Source organism: Pelmatolapia mariae, linkage group LG12, assembly GCF_036321145.2.
Source record: "Pelmatolapia mariae isolate MD_Pm_ZW linkage group LG12, Pm_UMD_F_2, whole genome shotgun sequence".
Classification (NCBI taxonomy): domain Eukaryota; kingdom Metazoa; phylum Chordata; class Actinopteri; order Cichliformes; family Cichlidae; genus Pelmatolapia; species Pelmatolapia mariae.
In genome coordinates, this window is record NC_086237.1 from 32,958,212 (window position 1) to 32,978,759 (window position 20,548).

General features: G+C 37.6%; 1 protein-coding gene across 1 annotated transcript in view; it reads left to right on the forward strand.

Annotated features, from left to right (window-relative positions):
• aacs (acetoacetyl-CoA synthetase) overlaps positions 1-20,220 on the forward strand; it is a 40,763-nt gene extending 20,543 nt beyond the window's left edge. Inside the window, exons 11-18 of the mRNA XM_063490381.1 lie at positions 4,926-4,990; positions 9,529-9,651; positions 15,693-15,806; positions 16,666-16,791; positions 17,057-17,126; positions 17,323-17,381; positions 17,695-17,897; positions 18,014-20,220. Of these exons, the coding sequence (XP_063346451.1) occupies positions 4,926-4,990; positions 9,529-9,651; positions 15,693-15,806; positions 16,666-16,791; positions 17,057-17,126; positions 17,323-17,381; positions 17,695-17,897; positions 18,014-18,151 (898 nt within the window). The 3' untranslated portion in view covers positions 18,152-20,220. The remainder of the gene's footprint in view (positions 1-4,925; positions 4,991-9,528; positions 9,652-15,692; positions 15,807-16,665; positions 16,792-17,056; positions 17,127-17,322; positions 17,382-17,694; positions 17,898-18,013) is intronic.
• Positions 20,221-20,548: the final 328 nt, after the last annotated feature.

A 20,548-nucleotide genomic window follows, 5' to 3' on the forward strand; every position in this document is an offset into this window, starting at 1 on the left:
TAAGCTTCATTAGAGATAATAGTATTTTTAGAAGTCTTCTCTTTCTGCTTCTGAGTTAATTTCAGTGTTGGGATTCAGGCAAATATCAGAGACATTTAAATTCTTATTAAAAAGCTATTCATGTTATCTTTTAGTTGTGGCAGTTACACACACACACAAAAAAAAATAGCTCTAAGATCTTTTGCCAAGTATAGATCTTCATAGCCTAGTGTCACATTTGCTATCTTAATCCAAAGGTAATACTCTGATTGCAATCAAACTTTCTAGGTGTGCAGTTATGCAGCTGGGTTACTAACCGATCAGAATATCAATGGTCATGAAATGAAATAAAATTCAAGAATTTTTAGAGCTGGGAAGGGAAAATTACCACTAGTAATGGGTCACAATGGGGCTTTGATGAAAAGCAGAAAGCTGTATTTACTTTGGCAGTGGTAAAAGCTGCCAAAAGCCATGAAGGGATCTGAATACCTAAAGGGACCCAGTGATGGAAAATGTTCATTTGGATGTCATCTCTAAAGTAAAACATTCAGACAAGCAAGTAATACAAACATTTAATTGAACAGAAGGCATTCCAAATCTTTCAAGGAAGAAAGTCAGTCACTAAATGTATTACAGTAAGGTGTCATACTTTAGTTGATTTACCAGCCAGAGTAAAAATTAAATTAGCATTATTTCTGAGAGCCAAAAAAATACATTTTTATTCAATGGGTTCTATGTATGAAGTGGCCACAAGATTTATTCAAGGGTTTTCCCCTCAATCTTTTGTTCATTATGTTTTGAACTACTATGTCCGGGAAAACTCCTCCTCCACGCTTGTGCCAGCGACTGCCGTGTGGAAGTCTTATCTTTAATTACTGCCAGATGAAATTCTCAGTTATTTATTAATTTTATTCTTTGGAAGAGATTCAGTACAGTACAGACAGTTTAACAGATTGCATCTTGCCAGCTCAGCTACAGTTTTAGACATGTGGGCTTAACAATTAAAATATCCACTTCTTCAATCTGGATCCATCGATCTATGGTACATGGTAAATAGTTCATATAAAGAGCTTTCTACTCTATTTGAGCACTCAAAGCGTATTTGTAATGGGATTTTCTGGTATCTTCAAATCTTTAACATAACTAATCAACATGATTAACAATGCTTTTACATCCAAAATGCAATATTTACCTTAAAAAGAATGTCACAACTTTAATTTTGAAACCCAGGTTACCAGGTTATGTTGGATTTATCAACTTTAGAGTGTAAACTATAGCAATTACACTAAAGTTCCCTCATTTTTCACATTTGAATAAACAAATGCACTGTCAAACAGGAGTTACTCATTGTTCTTTCTAGTCTAACGCACATGTGAAGAGGACAATGCTTCATATCTCCAACATATTCAAACAACTTACTGTGATGGAGAACAAGTGTGAGAGTAATTTGTAAACTCCACTGACAAGTGGAGCTTCAATTGCTACATCACGACACGCGTAGGGACACATTACCATGATAATTGCTCGGAGGTGCTCTTGTGTCTGATTGCTCCTGAGTGTCTTTTATTGACTTAGTAGCTTCCAGTAACATGTCTTCCCTGAAACAGACACGGGTATATTTGCACATGCTGTCACACACTCTGACAAACAGAGACTCACAGCTTCTCCTCCACCCTCCATCCTAAGCACCCAATTAGCAGCTACACCTGGCCACCTGCCTCCAATCAGAATAGAGCGACTGTTGCCATGGTAGCCAGAAACCAACAAATTCATATGCGGATCAGAGATGATAGGTAGGATGGATAATGACTGTCTGTATGTAGGTTTAGATAACAAAAAGAGTCTGCATGCAAAATGCAGAGAAAAGATCCATCAGTCTATCGATATGTCTAAATTGCTTGGTGTATGATTTTTTTTTTTTGTTCTTTTACACTAAAAAAAGTATACTATATTTAATATTAAAAGGATTCAAATAGATTTGCAGTGTATATCACTGGAAATTATTTTGTAAATTCATTTGATGAAGTACAGATTTTATGATTAAAATCTATTTTTAAAAGAACTTGATTAAATACTGACAAATTAATATATAAGTATTATAAAGTATGTTGTTTTCTAATATTTTCTTCTGTTTGAATCGTCTTAGATTTCCAATATCATTAAAAATATTATTACCTCATTATGAACCACATTATAAGTGAATGAGAAAGACAGCTTGAAGCACACGTCTAAGGCGTAAGCACTTTAGACACTATAGTTCTAGTTTTAGTTTTCTAGTACTTTCCATACTTTACGTTCCTCCGTTGTCTTCCCAAAGTCTTGGAAGCTTCTGTGCTAAATCACTGGTACAAGTGCTGGTGGGAGAGGACCTTTTGAAAATTTAGCATTCATTTTGGTTTTCCATCATGTACAGTTGGTGCCCTTGAGGTATTATGGCTGTGCCAAATGGGTGGTCCACAAAAAACTGAACACTGGCATGCTTTCAGTTGAGAGTAAAACACATTTTTTTTTAGGTTTTGTATGAATGTCATAAACCACTGTTACTAGTCACTAGTCTTCTTTCCACGATTAACAGAAAATGGCCAAGTCTGGTAAAGTCTGATCACCGTGAGATAGGTTTAACATTTAAAGTTACACATAGTGTGATATAACATTACACACATGGTAAAACAAGATAAAACACTTGACTCAGTGTGAGCTGGCAGAAACCGCACTGACAACAGTTGCATAATCATACTTCATGTGGCATCTTGAGACCGTTATCAAATCCTCACTCTCTTCATTTACCCCTATCACCACTAATCAAAATGAGCCACCGAGAGCAAAGGAGATCTTGCAATGCAAAACAATTGCTGGTTATTGTTCATCAAGTATCTGTTGTTTTTTTTTTTCTTATAGAGACAGCCCTTTTATGATTGACATAAATGGTTACCATAGCGATGGATGGAAATTTGATTGATTTAATGTCAACAAAAATAACTTAAAAAGACAGCAAGAGATAGACTGAGGCACAAATAAACCCATTCACAGACAGGCTTGAAAAGGCCCTTTGTTTTAAAATTAAAACTGCAGGGGAACACAAAAGTGACGTTTTGTCGCTTCTTACCATCCACGTTTCCCAACTGTTGTCAGCTGTCAGGGTGACTTCAATTCACGCAGACAAAACTTTCTAAAATTATTTTTTCCCAGAATTGTTGTGAGCAACCGTTGTGTTGTTACATTCTCATCTGAACAATTTTCTTGCGGAACATCTAAAAATGAAGCAATTTGTCTTTGTATTCTCGACTGTCTATTATTTTGTTCGGCTCTCTTTTGTATTTGCCCAGTTGAAAGTTGTCCTTGCCAGTTTTTTTCCCTTTCTTTCCTTTTTAAAATTTGATCTGTCTAGAAGGATGAGCACACAAGCTGTTTTAACATCACCTTCCTTTACATTTACACAGTGGCACACACTCCCCCGCTGGGAGCTTCCTTGTCCAACCAGACTACTGAGCAGCTCCACTGGAGCAGATGGGATTAAGGGCAAAGGTCTGCTGAATAACTGTTGCCCTTTTTATGTTTTTACATTCAGAGCAGATACAATGAAATTATGCCTTGTCGGCATAGATTCAGGGCAACAAATGAAGCCATGTTACAGTTCAGTCTCAGCACCAAAGTCTTAAGCAGACTGGCAGGTCTTTCAAGTATCTCAAATGTTGTATTCAGACGTTACTTGACCATTGCCTTAATAGTAATGTACAGTGATGTTAATACAGATATATAAGGGCTTTATTGCACTCATGTATGTGTTTGTTGACAATGGATTTCATAGGACAACTGAAAAACGTTTTGAAACCCATAAAGAGTAGAGTACTTGCAAACAATCTGGCAAATGTTACGAAGAAGATAAACGTAAGAGTACTTGACTTGGCTGATGACTAATTTTACCTGAATTTACTCTTCACCTTTTTTAACAAGAAATGCTGGTTTAAAACTGTGTACAATGTTTTTGCGTCTAAATAATCTTCATACTATCTAATATCTAAAATGTCACATTTTTAGAATTCAGAGACCCCCCCCAAAATTGATTCTCTTCATCTGGATGCAGCATTTTCAGTGTGAGAAACATTGCGTCACTCATCCAAGTGACTTCTTCATTTTCAGCTGATTGCAGGTTTTCCCAACCTTTTAAACATTACATTTACATAATGACTGAAACTAGCACCACTGACTAACAATGGGCCATGAGGTCAGTTTCATGATCAATAATATGAAAATTGTCATGGCCCCCTCTTCGATTTAGAGATGGTCTTTCCCTTTTCATGTAAATGTCCTCCTTGACTCCTCGCTCAAACCAGCGTTCCTCCATGTCCAGGATGTATATATCCTCATCATTGACAGAGTGTCTACTGGCCTGTAGGTGTAACAGGTGTCACAGATTTGTGAGGGTTTTAAATAAAAAAATTCCTTGAGAATTTAAAAATGTTTCTCTTAATATTTGCAGTTGTTCACCATGTCTCTTGTTTAAAGATATTAATCAAAAGCATCCAAGAACTAAAACAGGGTATGTTTAATTGTGATTGACACATTCAGGAATATCCCAGTGATGGTAAAGATTGTGATGTCACAAGGATCATTGGCAGCTTTGTGAATCTATCACTTATTCATCCATCACTTTGTCCAGCAGCATCTTTCCAAAATAGCCAGCCAGATTGCAGTGAAACTTGGCAACAATATTTATGCCACCCCCACTCATAAAGTCTGCTAGCTTGGTTCTGTTGTTTGGAGTTCCTGCTGTCACAATGCAGAATATAGTACATGTATGTAGGAGGCCTTTTGCAATGACTGTCAGTGTTGGCAACACTGACGCAAATTCTTTCTTCTTTTTTTTTCTTTTTCTTCTCAAAGTATATGACACTCGCTACTTCTGGCAAACTGAATAATGTTTATCATTTTTTTTTCTTCATCAGCATCACTATCTTTGGTACTGGGGCCAAGTGGCTGTCTGTGCTGCAGGAGAGGAACCTGACACCCTGTAAGTTGTGTTCATGGATAGAAAAGAGTAAAAAAAAATGTGAGCATGGTCACAGACATATAGACACACAGACCTACTTTATGAGAATGGAATCTGTAGCAATAAGAGCAGATGGACACAATAATGATTATAATAGCAAAGTTGTTTGACTCTGAATGTCCTTTATTCCATTAACTGGATGAAATAACAGTTTGCCCTGTGTTCTGGAGTATGACACTGAATCGAAAGGATAAAAAGGCTGTTATGATTTTTCATATGAGTCATGGATAGGTCCACCTAATTGCTTTTAGTGACACAACTTTCTAGAGAAAGAAAAAGATCTGGACAGATAACCAGAGCTGTGCTGGTGCTTTTTTTTTTTTTTTTTTTTTGACTTGCTGCTAGCTTTCATGTAGTGGTTACTCTTTGGAACTTCTGCAGCAATAAATTAGATACTGTATTGTGTTAGAACAAAACACTATCACAGCATAGTTGTTAGTGTTTGCTATAGAGTAACTTCCATCAGGTTTTTCTTATTTGTAAGAATTCTAGATTTTATACCTGTTTCGCATTATTGTAGGTGTTCATTTCACTGGAAAGCAACAGAAATTCTAGTTAAATTAGTTAAGCTATATTTCAGTTTCACACAGCCATATTTTAGACAGCAAAACTATAGTTTGAGAGACACAGTTATTTCCATCTGCAGTAATTTATATCTGATGCCTCTATTCTGGGACTGCACATCTCCCAGCCTTTCCACATCCATAGATGTTAGCACAAAATAGAGCAAGCATCAATGAAAGCAGATATTACATTGATTAAGTGAAACACAGCATAAAAGAAGGAGCTGTGGTGGAGGTGGTTTTTAAAGATACTTGCAGATATGCATTCACTGCAAGCAGTCTGAAGCAGATTAACTATATTGATATAAATATATTAGATTTTCCAATTAGCCATCAATCGATGTGGGCTGGCATTAAGATCTGATCAGATTGCAGTTGAGCTTGACATTGTGGTCCACCTCCTGACTACTACAATAGATATGTCAATAGGGCAGGGCAATATGGCCAAAAATATTTATCACAATATATATATGAAAATTTGCGATAACGATATAACTGACGATATAATTGACGCGAGACAAAATACTTTGTCTCCTCCACAACTTTATTAGTGCAAAAAAAAACCCCCATCGATGTATTTTCACTTAAACAAGCAGCCGTTTTTTTATGTGCATTAAAGCTATATAAAAATTTAACAGTGCAAATGCAAATTCCTTGCTGACAGTTTAACCAAAAGGCATTTCCAGTGGAAATTGGCAGACATATCCTTAGCATAAAAATGTATAATATCCGCAAAACTTAAAAAGAGGTTATACACACACAGTGCAGTAATATTATGTTGAAGCACAGTACGTATTACTCCGTGAGGCTCCCGACTACGGTAGCCGTAATGCTCCGACAATCCATCAAGCGGTCCGGCTTCATAGCTTAGCAAAGTCGTACTAAAACATTTTTGACAGATTTTTGAGCGCCGTGTACCACCTAAAATCAGTACGGTAATAACGACGGCCCGCTTGCATGATCTACCAAAAATTGTGCTTCGGTGTGTATCTGACGGACGAAGGCCAAACTAGTTCCACACCACTGAAGTTGCACCATTTTTACAAACCAATTCTGGTTCATCTGAATTGTCAAAAAATGTTTTATTATGACTTTGGTAAGCTACGAAGCCGCACTGCTTGATGGATTGTCGGAGCATTACGGCTACTGTAGTCAGGAGCCTCGCAGAGTAATCTGGGTCCAAAACTCCGTCCGCTTCAGATCCCAAAGTCAAACGAACACTGCAGCATCACTGAGAGTTAAAAACCATCTAAATTCTTTCATCTTTAATAAAATGATCAGCGTTGCTGCTTTACCAGGTGTAACAAGTTTAACATCCAGGCATCCATGAAAACAGAATTTATTAAATTTAACAGAATTAGAAGGTATCAGGAAGTTGGCTTGCTAGTTTCCACCTAAACATGATATAGCATGTTCTGACTGAGAGATTTCTGAAAAAATGAAAATGTACAGCTCTGCTATCACTTCCAACATAAATGAAGACAGAAAACTAAACAGCAGTGACGTTTGTAGGGTTACTGGAGTTTGGTATATAATGATGTTCTATGTGATTGCTAGCGACACAGCTATGTTAGCATAACATAAACAGTGAAGCTGGAGGATGAACGCTAACCTTTTTCCACTCTATAAATATTAAAAGGGAGGTTAGGGACAAATGCAGTCACATGGCAGGATGCTGTAAACGGACCAAACTTCAGTCAGGAGAACAGCTGAGATAATCCATCCACAATACGAGGTTAGTCATTCATTTACTGCAACAACATGGGAATAGAGCAGCTGTGAGAGAATTCAACATTAATGAATCAATGGCACGGAAGTGGAGGAAGCGCAGTTTTTGGCTTTCCCCATATTCCAAAATGTGCTTCGTCTCTTTGCTACCATCAACATGCGCTATCGCGGTAGAGTGGTATGGTCAAAATCTCTACTGCTGGCCAAATTCATATCGTTTCTACCATATACTGTTTATACCGCCCACCCCTAACTTGGGGTTACGTATCTTGGGCAAAGATACTTGGGTATACAGACCGGAGCAGCCAGGGAACCACCAACCTTTCAGTAAGTGGATGAACTGCTCAACCGAAACTACAGTCACTTGTGTTTTTGGGGGGAGACTTTTAGCTACTTCTAAAGTAACACAGTGCTTAGCACTGTTTCCTCATAGGTCCTGGGTTCGAATCCACAGGCTGTCTGTATTCCACCCATGTCTGCGTGGGTTCTCTCTCCAGCTTCCTTCCACAGCCTGAAGACATTCTTATTGGCCATAGGTGTGAATGTGAGCAGAAATAGCTGTTTGTCTCTCTGTGTTAACTCTCTTTAGATTGGCATTGTGTCCAGGGTGTACCCAACCTCTTGTCCTATGGCAGCTGGGATAGGCTGTAGCCCAACTGTTATCCTAATTTGTGGAAGAAAATTGATGGATTTAAACATCCGCTACCAGCTGGAAAAATTAAAACAAACATGAAGAAATCACAGTGAAGTCCAGGAGTTATTAAGCCTATATGGCATATCAGAAACATTACATGATTTTCATCAAATCAAAATATAATGATTTTAATGTGAGTTTAGTCTAAATTTACTTTGTTGTCCATCTACACTCAGAAGTACAATGTATAGGAAATAGTGAGACGCTGAAATAGGATTCCAAGAAAGTAAAGTACCAAACCAGCTGTGTGTGTGTGAAGAGCTCTGTGTGTGTCATCCATACATATTGCAGTAATAACATTTGTAGTGTATGGCTAAATTGCAGCCACCAGGCTTAACAATTTTTCTGTCAGAAGTGCAAACAGAAAAAACTTGCATATACCAAGTGTCACCATGTAGCACAGTGCATCCTGATAATCGCCACAAATCTGCATTTGTTGCCCATTGTTTGTGCGTCTCTCTTTAACTTTAAATGAGCTGAATCCATTCCTCATTCTAATACTAAACAGAAAGGCATAAAAAAAATAAAACATTGCTGTGTCTCTGTGCTTGTCTCGCTCTCTTGTTCCCGCTCGCTGCCCCACCCCTATTAGTCAGCCAGCCACTTGATCCAGTTGGCACTGTGTGTGTGCATTTGGATGCTTATTAGAGAAAGAGAGCGTGGCAAAGGGAGATGTTGGGGTGTGTGTGTGTGTGTGTGTGTGTGTGTGTGTGTGTGTGTGTGTGTGTGTGTGTGTGTGTGTACATGCATGCCTCCACTGGCCCGAGGAGGATAGTGGGAGCTTCTTCACTGGCTGCCCCAGCGGAGAGGCCCTTTTCCCTAGGATGACATTTGGACTGGACACCTGGAGGCATGGTGGGGGGTAGCAAAAGCCCAACTGTGTGTGTGTGCGCAGAGCAAGGGGCAGTTGCTGGAACCTTATTAGTTCCCAGAGTGTTATTGGCTTGTGGTTTGGGCATATGTGTGTGACAGAGAACATGCACATGGATCTTGAGGATGGCTAAAGCGATGTGTGCGGTACGTTGCATGCTCTGTCACATCAGGGTGGCAAACTACAATAACACAACAAGTTGGGGTGCAGCAAGCCACAGCTGTTCAAATGTGAATAACTGATCCCAGACCAGTAATTCTAAAATATGTGCGGCCACTATAAAACTGTCACTATAAAAGTGTGACTATTGTTGTCTCAAAACAAGCAGGTAAACTGCATATTGAGTCTGATCAAAAACCAATGTTTTTGCTCATTTGCTCTATCTTTAAGCAAATGAGAATCCCAAATAATCTTTTCAGATTTTCCAATTTGCCCACATTATTTTTGACCAGCTAATCAATCCAAATTTATTGTACTTCCGGAACTCACTGAATTTTTAACACTCAACATTTTAGGAACATTTTAGGTTGTATTCAAAAAGTGACTTCAAACACAGTTATGTATTACTAATAACTAAACTACGGAGTTTATTGTTCATTTTCTTTCGCTATTTATTTTTATCTTTTGTGTTTTCCTTCTCTAGCGGAAACACACAATCTCCAGTCCCTCCACACTATCCTGTCTACTGGATCTCCTCTCAAGCCTCAGAGCTACGACTATGTCTACCGCTGCATAAAGAGCACCGTGCTGCTGGGCTCCATTTCAGGTGACTCAATAACACATACCCTGCTAGGACACATATTATTTTTCTAATACTTAAGAGTTTAAGAATAACATATTGTTTTTTTAGAATTATGACACAAAATCATTTAATCATTAAAAAGCACTGTAGATAAATATTTGTCTTAAACATTAATATTACAGTTTTAATTAATGTAAAAATGTCAAGCTTTTACTCAATAAGAACAATTTATAGTATACATTTTTAATGAATGAAGTATTCAACAGGTGCATATTAGTGCATTTTCTGCTAATCAGATTGTGGTTTGACAAAAAAACTATTGTCTATAATATATTCTTTATAAAAATCTGACAGACAATCTGTGGCGCTTCAAATTAATAGCTACTTAACCAGGAACATGATGCATGAAATGCCTGCACAATAAGTAAAGATTAATCGTGCCAGCTGTTGTTTTCTTTCTCCAGTTATTGCTAAAGACCTGTTGTCTATTTTGTTCACTAACAAATGAAACCAAGTTATGTTTATTTTTAATTTGATTCAGCCATCGAGTATCCTTTATACTCCATTTCATCTTTCTCCTGTTTTTGATTAAGAATAATAGCTGCATTGTAGCTACATTGAGGACAACTTGTGATATGCTAGCTTTTATCAGTGAGTTTGCATTAGTGTTGGCACGATACTTGAATTTACTGATATACTGATACCCAAGAAACTACTCAATACTTGATAACATTTTTTTAACTACAGGGTTATATTTCAAGACAAAAAATACTATCTGAGATTACTATTTCCAAGTTACTTAAAAAATTGTGGTTCTGTGCATCTGGTGACTAAGCTCCACATTTCAATTACCGATCAAATAGAGATAGTCACGTAGGCTGTTATCTTGAGTCTAAACTTTCCTCAGTTTCAGTCTGGTACTTTCAGAGAAACTTGGCATTTTTTAGACTTAAGTAATTGTTTTATTCTGTAAAATTAACACCATCCATTACAACTCTGCAGACAGGACTGATGGTGTTTGTTGCCTGGCTCTCACATTAATGTTATCATTTTAATATTAGCCATAGCTGCTAACCACTATCTTAATGATAACAGATGGCTAAGGTGGCTATTGTATAAATGTAACTTCAGCTGCTCTGTTTTTTCTCCAGTGGTTTCCACAGCAGCTGGATCCACATATTTGATTTGGCAAAAATCTTATGCCAGATGCTCTTCCAGGCACAACCCTCCCAATTACCTGGGCTTGGGACCAACACTGGCACTAGCTTGTGACACCCTAAGGCGAGGTTTTTGGTAAACGGGTAATTGCTAATAGCTAACAGCTAACATTAACGTGTGAACTGGCCAGTTTAACATTTATCATAACTGTACAACACTTCATTGTTGTTGAAACATGAGCTTTTCTGACCTTTTGAAATTCCCCCTAAAGTGCTTTTCACAAAACTGAAGAAGAGCACATTAGAACACACACATACACATGCACTAGCAAAACTAGCAAGCCTGTCGATCCCAAATACAAATGTAATGTCTAGCCTTGTCCATTAGATTGTGTTTAGTTTTAGATGTGTTCTGAGTGTTTTCTTTAATTTAGACTAGTTGACCACTTTGATTTTTTTCTCTCGTGTTTAAACAACTAATAAGTTAGTTGTAAGGAAAATACCTGACAAAAATGAAAGAAAAGAAGGATTATGTAAATGTAAGATTACTTATATTTAACCTAATGTTATTTTTTATATATATTGACAAATCGAGATATTTATATCCAAGATGATTCTGGTGCATAATGTGATGTCTGAGCAACAAATTGTTTGGTTCCCGATGTCTTTATGACAGAAACCGCATACTTAAACTTAAAAAAAAAACGTATTTTAAAACATTTAAAATATATACTGTATTTGTATTTTGAAATTTTAAAGCTAAAACAGAAAAGCATCTGTGACACAAGCACAAAAGGACTGATGCATAATAATAAAACAATAAATTGTATAGAAGGCTACATATTCCTCACCACCCACAACTGTCTCACATGCACACACACGCACGGGTCTAACGCACACAGTGCTTCTCAGCCCATTGTGATGTTGTCAGGCCAGTAGAATGCTATCTGTCTCTTTCTGTGAGTCCTGAAACGTTTAACATTTAGCAGAGCTCTGGTGACTGACGTATTAAACACACACACAGACGCACACTGAGAAGCAGCTTGGAGTGTCACGCTTGCATACACATACACGCAGCCATTGTGAATGACAGCCCAAATGGGTACAGCATATAGCCTCAAATACACAAGCAAACATATGCAAAGTTGCACATGCTCACAATGACATGTAAGTCGAAATGCTGGACACAAGCGTCAACTGAAATGTCAATCACAGGCAGAAATCTGGTGAGAGATGGAAAATAAACAGAAGAAATCTGCAAGCAGATTTTCTTAGGTTATTTTTGTCGTAAATATCTGTGTCTCTGCAGAGTCTGTAAGATAAGTGAAGAAAAAAATCTGTTTAGTGAGGAAGGTGGTCTGTGCAAAATTTGCTGTAGGCTTAAGAATCTTTATGGCTACTGAAAACTTCAAAAATAGTTGGTTATGGCAATTACACATTTTCGTTTGTTTGCATTATAGGTTGTTACTCAACAACTCATACGATTTTGTGACACACATCAACAACTTTTATGAGACAAACACAGAACGAATCAAGGAAAAATAAGTTTTGGCTTATTAGCTCCATGTCAATACAAAGCTGTATTCATCCCCTTTTTAATTGCGTTAGTAAGTCAATAAAACAAGTTCAGTATTAAATGGTATCACAAAACAGAGGCACTGAGAAACCATGTTAGCTGAACAGATAAAACTGTTTTCTTCTTCCACTTTAAAGATCCTTTATAGTTACTTTGTAAAGGTTTTTTTAATGAGTCAAATGGCTTATGGAAACAGTAGGTTCTGTAACTGTTGTAGCTTTTGGCATTAGAAAAATGAGTTTATGCTCAACAGTGCCGTTGAGGTGCATCAGTTCAGCCATTGTGCCAAATTACATTATATTTTACCATAAGGGTTTTGGGACTGCCATACTCCAGCAGCAGAAGTATGAGGGTAGAAGTAGAAGATTTCAGATGCCTGTATACCTTGCTGCTTGGCCATCAAACATGTTTTATTTAGAATGTGCAAACCATCTCAGCTTTGCCTCTCTGACTTTGTCTCCATAGAGCTCAACCTGTTCCTGTCCTGTTCCTCTGACAGTATAGTGTTATAATATTTGAACAAAATGATAGCTAAAGTGGTGAATTGTGAAGAAGACCCAATTTGTTATTCATCTGGACTCGTCCTTTTGGAATTATAGCGCTGGCTCTTTGTGAATGTATGTGTGACTCGGAACAGCAGGTCCTGCCCCAGTCACTTTCCATCTTGCTGCCAAGGGCAACAGAGGGCTGCAACCCTTTTGGCTGCCAACCGACCTAACCTTGACCCATGAGGTCAATGCTGTGTGTGTGTGTGTGTGTGTGTGTTCTGAATGCTCATATATGTGGGTCCCTTGCTGATTTTACCCCGTGTCACTGTGTGTGCATAAACATGTGCTTTAGTTAAAGCCTACTTGGGGTTGTGAAAACTTTTAACGGAGATTGTCGTGTATATCAGGAGAGTGTTTGTGTGTTTTCTGTTCAGCAGGGACCTCAGACCCCTGTTGCTCTTCAGTGGGTGATTTTAACACTTTCACTGCTGGATTTACTCAATCCTAATATACCTCCATCTGACTCTCCATATGTCAGTTCTCCACACCCATTTTGCCTCTTCTCTTCTCTTCTTTTCTCTTCTGTGTGTCTGTGTGTTAATTTTGAAGTATTTACCAAGTCATCTTTTCAATTTTGGTTAAATTTTCCTTTAATTTTTGGTTTCAATTCAGTTCATTTTTGGATATATGAATTCATGCGTAGGTTAGCTGTGTAGGTTGCTTGGTTTGTCTCAGTTGGTGGCTTTGTTTGACCTCAAACTGTGCCAGTAGTTTTTCAAAGCAGTAACACCTCCACAAATGAAAGAAGATGTGCGTGCACGCACTCACATGTGCAAAAATCTATGAAAACTAACTGGGGAGTTCAAAAAACCTTTTTCTTCACTTCAAAATAGTCACTGCTGTTAGGAGCATCAGATCAGTGTGACACGTTACACTCTTGTGTATATACACCTTACTCACACATGCACACTAAATGTCAGATGACGGAAGGCATCCCAAGAAAACCACATTGACTTTTGGCTTAAATGTGCTTCTGTTTGTGTGTGTGTATGTATGTATTTTTGTGTGTTTGTACTCACCTATTAAAGTAAATGTAATATTAATCTAATTGCGTATCGTCCCACTATAAGTGTGTGTGTTTAATCAGAAGACAAAGTTTTTACTTCCTCCTGGGAGCCAATTAGAGCTCAATAAAGAACCTGCCAAAAAGAGAGATGGAGAAAACGAGTGTAAAGAACAAAGAAATGCAAGAAAGGAGGAAGGAGCAGTAGAAGGGCATAGAGCAACTGAGAGAAAGCAAACAAGATGGATGGATGGTATCTGTCACGCAGAGTGGAACGAAATAGGGAGGTAGAGAACAAACAATAAGAAGGGAGATGAATAGAACGTGTCAGAAATGGTATATGATTGGAAGGTAGAAAGAGATGAATAGATGTGTGTGTCTTCATGACAGTTTTAGGAAAGTGCTGCAAAGGGAAGGAACTCCTATATAGGTCAATGAAGGTGGAGCAGCGAGCTAATGCTGCCTGTGTGTGGAGCAAAAAAATACAAGACACTGGTATTAAGTCTAATAATGTCTCTTGGTCAGTGTTTGCTGATATTTTACATAGTTACCTGATATGGGTGTGGCTCTGTACATTCCAAGTATTCCAAACTAAATGAAATAAGGTAAAAACGTACAAATTGTCTCCCTCGAACCAGTTTCACCATTTGAGGTCTAAGTCATCATATGTGCTAACCCTAACCCTAGTCCTACCACACAGTATGGGAGACAACCTTTCCTCACAAATGGTGCTTTGCAATATCAAACAAAAACAAATACCTGAATCCCAAATATATATTGAAATTATGTACAATATAACACTAAATGTGAGTCATTATCACATCATAAAATATCTAAAAGACTTCTGACTATTTACAGTAAAATGTGTCTAAAACAGAAGCATACCCTATTTTGTTGGCTTCAATCTATTTTTGTCTGCACTTTCAATATAATTTAAAAGGGAGACTCAGTGAGGCTGCGTCTTGCTGCTAGGTCATCTTAAACTGGAACATCCACTGACTCCAAAGGATTAAAGAATGGTCTACGCCTTCCTGAAAAGTTTTTGAAATTAAAATTTGTAGAGGAAATTATTGGTACCCCTCAGAAATGGTGATAAATAAGTGGAATATGGAAACTAACCATTGTCTTTATCATAGGTGTCATAAGTATATGCCGAACATGGTCAAAGTTAAGACTAGAAGAATCACCAAAGCAACTTCCTGTTCCTGTGACCACAGCTCTTACTATTATTTATGAAGTTTAAGATCCAGAGGACAGGGGCAATAGTAATGTTTGGCCCAGGTTCTTTGTGGCAAGAGCTGAGGAGATTCCACTTTTAAAACAGAAATAAAAAAGCCAGCATAAAGTTAGCTAAAATTCATGTAGATGAGCAACAGTGCTTGTAGGAGAAATCACAATTAGAACCGCTCATCAGCTCCGTGTTCACTGAGGAATAAGAAAAAAACAAACAAACAAGCAAGAATTGCTTTTAAAGAAAAGAACACCTCTTTGAAACACAGATGGTACTCTGTTATAATGGGAAAACCTTGCTATAACTGTTATAGGGTTCACTGACTTTATTGACGGTACAATGAAAACCAAAGCAATGAATTTATTAAGACGCTACAGAATTAACAGACTTCCCATTGCTCTGTCTTATTTGTAGGTCAAGGTTCCTCCAACAGCGTTAATGACAAAAACTTAAGACACAAGCTGGTCAATTTTAACTTCTTAGAAAAATTATATGTCTGTTGCAGAAATGTAATGGAAAACTTGTCGGTTTCTCTCAACTCTTTTCCCAGGTGGCACTGACATAGTGTCGTGTTTCATGGGCCAGAACCCAACAGTTCCAGTGTATCGAGGTGAGATTCAATCAAGAAATCTCGGCATGGCTGTGGAAGCCTGGAGCCCTGACGGTAAGACTCTGGGTGAATCTCTTCAGAATTTAATAATCCCTCCTACCACTTTCTGTTTCATTCAACCTCAATAGCAATTAAGAGATTTACTGTATGGGGACAATAGAGCAACAGAGTCAAGGGATTGTGCTCAGCTTTTAAATAAGTTTCAGGTTCAGGCTGTATTAATAAGGAAAATTAATCACAAGCACATTTAAAAATTGTTACCAAGGAAATTAGAAATGCTCCCTTTATTTTACATGTCACTGATGGTGGAGCTTATATGTATATATATATAGATATATATATATATATCTATATATATATGCCAGGCCAAAAAGTAACTGAAGGAATGTGTGAACTTTCCCTGGAACAATATACTGACCAACTTTAGTGAAACACATTTTTTAAAATTATTAATCCAAATAAAAAGGGTGGTGTTCTTTTTTTTTTTTTTTTTTTTTTTTTATCATGGTGGAAGTCTTCAAAGCCCTCTAGGTTTCTGTCATTGATTTCAGTCCCTCTTTCCCCAGCTCCCTGCTGCAGGCTGTACTGGCACGTCTCCACCACCTCAAAGGAGAGTGGATTGAAGGATAATTTAAAGGCAGTTTTGTAGAAAGAGTTTGGGATTATTTTAGTCAGTCTTTAAGCCTATAACACCGTCCTGAGGGAGGCTGTTAGGGTTGTGTGAAACCACACACTAAAGGTATCAGGTTCTCTGAGAGCGATACACATTCTGTTTTTTTATCAGAGAAGGATTTATACTGTGTCTCTTATACGCTTATGTGTTTGTGCATATGGATGTGTGCCCAGGTTTATATGGGTTGCAGGGAAACACACACCGCAACTTTTTGTTCCTGTGAAATATGTGTTTTAACAGGTAAGCCTGTGTGGGGAGAGAGTGGAGAGCTTGTCTGCTTGAAGCCAATCCCCTGCCAGCCAACACACTTCTGGAATGACGAGAATCGGAGCAAATATCATAAAGCATACTTTTCGACATATCCCGGTAACCACACAAATGTTGTATAAAAATAGAAACATATTTACAGTTTACATGTACATAAAGAGACACCTGTAATACCCCTGCTGTACAGCTACCCTTTAAGGAATATCGCCCAGTTTAAATTTATCTGTGCTTATATTATGTAACTGTTTTTATTTGCATTTATTGCTGCTTCATTTTTTAATATTTGTTTTCAGTATGTGTTCTTCAGGTATGCACAAAAAAAAATCAAAGTTTCAGACAATTTTTTCCTTTTCTCATTCTGTAGGGGTGTGGGCCCACGGAGACTACTGTAAAATCAATCCAAAGACAGGGGGCATTGTCATGCTGGGCAGAAGGTCAGCCATTAACTGCAATCAATAAGTTTTATTGATTCATCAGGACAGGCTTAAATGTACTTCATGCCCTTTTGCGTGATATTTTGTCACAACTCTAGGCTGTAGAGTAATTTTTTTCCTGTGGAAATTTGTGGCAAAATGGCTCGCAATTACAGGAACGCTAGCTCTGAATTTAGAAAGTCTGTTTTTTCTGTAGTGATGGCACGCTGAACCCCAACGGAGTCCGATTCGGCAGCTCAGAGATCTACAACATTGGTGAGTCTTTATCTGCAGATGGAGTAGGGTGTGGGTGTAAGATAATAAAAGAAAATGGTTCTGAGTCATGGTTCTTTTTATGTTCCTGGAAAAATAAGACTTTGCCATCCCATTGTCCACTTTTTAAAGTTTGCTCACTTGCCATTCTCCGTACGTACTCACGCTGCTTAGTTTGGACACTTTTTGTCTTTTCTGTTCTTTTAATCTTTACTCTCATTTTCTTTTCACCTCTCACATCTTTTTCTCTCTGTGTCTCATCTTTTTTGGTTTGCCTTTTTGCCCTCTGCCCTCTCCTTTCCTCTCCTCTCTGCAGTGGAGGCGTTTGAGGAAGTGTCAGACAGTCTTTGTGTTCCACAGTACAACGCTGACGGAGAAGAGAGAGTTATTTTGTTCTTAAAGATGGCACCTGGTAAGCCCTTCTGTCCAGAGTTGGTGGCGAAGATTAAAGGAGCCATTAGAAAAGCTCTGTCTGCCCGACACGTACCCGCCCTGCTGCTGGAGACCAGAGACATTCCTGTAAGAAAAAAAAAAATCTATCAGTTAGTTATGAAAAAACTTTATATTATTCTGTCAGGCTGCAAATAGAAAAATCATTTTTCTTGAATGACAGCTCTTATTTCATTCCTCTGCAGTATACCATCAGCGGTAAGAAGGTGGAGGTAGCTGTAAAACAAGTGATTGCTGGTCGGGAGGTGACACAAAGAGGAGCATTCTCCAATCCTGACTCACTGGACCTCTACAAAAACATTCCTGAACTACAAAACTATTAGAGATGTGGCTTCACAGAGCTGAAGAGAGGGTCTGCAAAGACACGTAGCCTGAAAAGATTTTAGCTTTGATTTTAGACTAACTTTATGTAAATTTACAGGTACAGGGTGATGTGCAAAGTTCATTGCATGGGTTCCTCAAACAGGCACCCTGCGCTGCATACAGGGCAAAAAGGTGATGATGTGTGTCAAAATAATATATAACAATACCATACAAGATGTATTATAATAATAAATTGATGATATCAGGCAGACAGAGAGACATAGTGTTCCAAAAGTCATCAAGCAGCTGCTCATAGTCTACCATACTGCACAATTAAGTGTTGGAAATGGAACACTGAAGGAGGCTTTGGATATAATATCGTGTGTTTAGCAGTGCTTGTGAATAAGCTCATGCTTTGAAGCCCTTGAAGAAATGAAACGCAGCATAAAGTGCTTTGCTTCGGCTTCACACTTTGATTGTTATCAGCTACTGAAGAACCATATCTCCCTGTGTCACCTGCCTGTAACCTTGAGTGGGTCCCTGAATAAAATCCATGGAGGTGTGTAGATAAATACACCCACGCATCTTGGAGTTACGCCTCAGCTTTGGCTCATATCACCATATCATTTTTATGTGGTGTGGATTGCTATCTTAATGTGGATATATTTGTATATCAATATATATTTTGGGACTGTGAAACTGTGTTGACTTTACAGTTATGCCTTTAACGATAGCCACCCAAACTTGTTAACCAAAGTCATGGAAGTTGTATTATGTTTGTGTAACAGTTCTAGTTTGCTTAATTCTTGAATAAGGGAGCCTAGAAAACTAAACTAATATAATATAATTTAACATAGCTTACTAATAACTAATATAGCTTTTTTTTCTGCCTATAAAGCTATATCATATTTCATACTTGATTATGAACCTTTGTTTTCAAAATCCTCTATTCAATGTTGTCCCCCCATCCAAAACCAGAATAGGTTGTTATCTATCAATCTGTTGTACCAAGGATTCAGTCAAGATGCACATTTCTCATTTCACCGCAGAAGCCTGTTGTATACATTTGTATCTATGTTCCATGATTGTTACAACGCTAAGAAAAGCATGTGTTGTACTTTGTACATAGAAAAATTGAGTTATTTATTTAAAATTTCCTAATTATAATAACAAATTCTGTAGCCTAGTTGATGCTATTAACTGTAGTGGTTTTGGTCACTAGTAAATCTGTTGAGCAGTAATAAAACACAATTCTATGGGTTTGATTTCCGTTTTCCATGAGAAGCAAATACCTGACCAGAGTGTCAATTGTGCAAAGGAACAGATGTCAGAGAGCCATTTGATCTATGGATAAGAATTAAACTGAAAAAATAGGGACCATTTTCTCATTTGGCTTATTGTGTGTGTGTGGTTTCCTGTATAAGTTGGTGTGTTAAGCTTCTTTTCTTTATGATTATTTTAAATATTTGGTATAACTGTAAACCATTTAACTGGATACATGTGCGTTTAATGTTTGAGTTCACAATCATGCCTAGATCAAAGAAAAGCTCCAGGAAGCAAAGTTTTGATTGGAATACTGCTATTTTGTATGTAGACAATTTAATTCAATTATTTCCTCTCATAAAGATGCACAAGTCCTTTTACTCCTATAGGAGACAAGAATCATAAATAACTGGACGGTTTGCACTTGAGTGAAATCAGGTGGAACATTGGAGATCTGCATTGTTTTTTAGTAAATATATGTTCTTTAGGCATCAAATATTTCTTATGATAAAGCATTTTTACTGTGTGTATTTAATTTGAGAATGCAAGAATCAAACATGACAGATGTTTTGGATGATATTCTAGGTTGTATGTTCTTTTTGATAACAGGATAACGTTGGTCACTGTAGGTCTGGATTCGAGCTGTGTGATTGTGAACGCTATTTGCACACCTTGTCTTTGTTGAGTTTTCCGAGGGAATATTTGTGTAAGAAACAACTTTAAAGCTGTTTAACAAAGGGATTTTGTTGTATGCATTTTCTGGCTGGAAACTGTCAGCTAACCAATAAAGTGAGGCCAGTCTGAGAGCAAACAAAAAGTTTTGTGTTCCAAAATGTAAGCCTTTTATGCTTATTGTAAATTTACAGTACGCATCCACATTGCTTTCCTAAGATAAACTGGGAAGCTCTTCATCCAAGGCTTTCTAGGCACAGCACACATGTATGAAGTAAACAGGACTGTGAATCAACATTTATGTTTAACAGCTTAACTAAAATATTTACCTCTGAGCTCTGACACAAAACTACCAGCAACTAATAAGTAGTTGCCAAAAGTTTATAGACCTAAATATTCTGAGCTGAGGTATACAGCTTATTTGAGTTTTATCTTCATCCACAGCCAATATGATATTACCAAATTAGCACTGGTGCTATAGC